This window comes from Penaeus monodon, chromosome 11, assembly GCF_015228065.2.
Source record: "Penaeus monodon isolate SGIC_2016 chromosome 11, NSTDA_Pmon_1, whole genome shotgun sequence".
Classification (NCBI taxonomy): Eukaryota; Metazoa; Arthropoda; class Malacostraca; order Decapoda; family Penaeidae; genus Penaeus; species Penaeus monodon.
The window spans coordinates 49,258,528-49,261,027 of NC_051396.1; the positions used below are offsets into that span (position 1 = coordinate 49,258,528).

Genomic DNA, 2,500 nt, shown 5'->3' on the forward strand with positions numbered 1-2,500 from the left:
CACTCTCTCTCTCTCTCTCTCTCTCTCTCTCTCGCTCTCTCTCTCTCTCTTTCTCTCTATCTTCATCGGTATTCTTATTTATTCCCTGGAACGAGAGGAAGAGAAAAAAGTGTAAATACGGAGGTACGGAAGGAGAAAGAGAAAGAGAAAGATAGATTTTTTTTTTTTTATATAAATATGACACAGAAAGAGTTAGAGAAACGGATAAACATGGAAGCAGCGAAAGAGAGAGAGCAAAGATATAAATATGGAGACAATTATACATGTACAGAAAAAAAGTCTGACGCGTTTTTATACATAATGGAATAAAGACGAGAAGAGAGTACGGTTTGTGAATTCAAATATATGCAAATATGATAACACAACTACAGTATATCAGAGGCCTATAAACAAAATAAAAATCTATATTTTTGTCCTTATTCGTCTCTCTATAAGAAGAAAATGAAGAGAGAGAAAAAAAAAACGAACTTAATATACTTAAAATGAAGAAGAGTAAGAAGAAGGAGAGAGAGAGAGGGAGAAACAAAAGAGAGTTTAATACACTTAAAAAAATAGAGGAAGGATAAGAAGAGGAGAGAAAGAGAAAAAAAAAACTTTGTCTACTCAAAAGAAAAAGAAGAAGAAGAGAGAGAGAAAAGAAAAATGAGCTTAATCTACTCAGAAGAAGAAGAAGAAGAGAAAGACAAAGAAAAAAGACGAACTTAATCACCTCAAAATAATAATAGTAATAGTAACAGTAATAGTAATAGTAATAATAATAATAGTAATAATAATAATAGTAATAATAATAATAATAATAATAATAATAATAATAGTAATAATAACAATAATAATAATAATAATAATAAGGGAAAGACCTCATCCAGCCTCCCCCGCTACCGACCTGTTCTCGCTTTCCATGTCTGACTCTCTGGCCTGCTTTTGCACGTCGCGCTTGCCGATGGTGGTGAGCAGCGCCTGGTTCTGGCGGGCTCTCTGCATCTGCTGCCGCTGCTTCTTCCGGGCGATTTCCAGGTACAGCGCCTCCCGCAGGACCTTCATGGAGGCGTCGATGGACAGGGACAAGCCAGAGGCCCTTCGGCGGGAGAGACCGTTGGGCCAGCTCTTCTTCACCTTGCTGTTGCTGTCGGGAAGGGCCGGGCTGCGGGACCTGCCTAGCCTGTTGAACCTGGCGCTGTCCATGTTGCTGTCCTGGGGAAGAAGAAGACAAAGGGGGTAGAATTATGATGCTATTGAACGTGTTATTGCTACGTGGGTGGAAGAAAAGGGACAAAGGGGGGGTAGAATTATGATGATATTGAACGTGTTATTTCTACGTGGGGGGAAGAAAAGGGACAAAGGAGGTAGAATTATGATGCTATTGAACGTGTTATTGCTACGTGGGGGGGAAGAAAAGGGACAAAGGGGGTAGAATTATGATGCTATTGAACGTGTTATTGCTACGTGGGGGGAAGAAAAGGACAAAAGGGGGTAGAATTATAATGCTATTCACCGTGTTATTGCTACGTGGTGCATGGGTGGGCAGGGGGGGGGGGAAGGGGCTGTCCTGTAATGTGGTAAAAAATATGCAAAGAAGGATGATATGATACTAATAATGCTTTTATTGCGCTGTGATGTAAGGCGATGAGGAAGGAAGTTATTCGAGTCTTAACATATCCGTCAACTGAGGCTCGGTTGTGGGACCTGCCTAGCCTGTTAAACCTGGCGCTGTCCACCTTGCTGTCCTGCAACGTGGCCAATAAACAAGGAACAAAGAAAAGTGGCACAATTGATTCCACTATTGCTCTGTGATGCTGGGAGGACATGGAAGAGTGTCTGAAGTAAAAAAAAAATAGCTGTTACTCTTCTGAATACTTCGTAACGCGTAGAGAGAGTGAGACAGTGACGAAATGCATTTACGGATCACAAGAAAAGAGGACTGTAGAATGAACGCATCAAACTGCCACGGAAGATCGCAAAGTGAATTATATCACTATTAGCGTGCCGGGTTGCAGAATAATCATTAGCAATGTTATTACTATCTTGCAACACATGAAAGACGTCGTAGATTTAAAGAATAAGAGCAATGCTAATATTGGTGTGCTCTTAAAGGATTTTCCTTTGTCAAAAAACAAACAAACAACAACAACAACGTCATGTTACTTCTTGCAAAACAAAGAAGAGGAAGGAGATTGCGTGTGTGTAAAATTACGCAATCGATAGTCTTCTGTTTTTTTTCTGAGGATTCTAGAAGGAGACGAATCACGTATCTTATAACTGGATCATTATTTCTATTAGCTGATAAGCTCTCTCCTTTCCATAAAAACCGTAACTCAGATTTCCAAAGTCAATACACGTTATCAATATCTCATACGACTTTTTTTTCTTGTTCTCCTTCGTCTTCTTCTTCCTGATAAACAAAGATCGTACGCGCTTCTAAGCTCACATGCTAATAATAATAAAAAAAATACCTTTTGGGTCTTTCTTTTTGCCCGGAGACTTTACACGAAGTTTGCTTTCC

General features: G+C 39.7%; 1 protein-coding gene across 1 annotated transcript in view; it reads right to left on the reverse strand.

The window, feature by feature from the left end:
• Positions 1-28: 28 nt before the first annotated feature.
• The window catches only part of LOC119579035, a 69,430-nt gene continuing 66,958 nt past the window's right edge, over positions 29-2,500 (reverse strand). Inside the window, exons 4-5 of the mRNA XM_037926751.1 lie at positions 884-1,191; positions 29-85 (exon numbers count right to left, since the gene is read on the reverse strand). Of these exons, the coding sequence (XP_037782679.1) occupies positions 79-85; positions 884-1,191 (315 nt within the window). The 3' untranslated portion in view covers positions 29-78. The remainder of the gene's footprint in view (positions 86-883; positions 1,192-2,500) is intronic.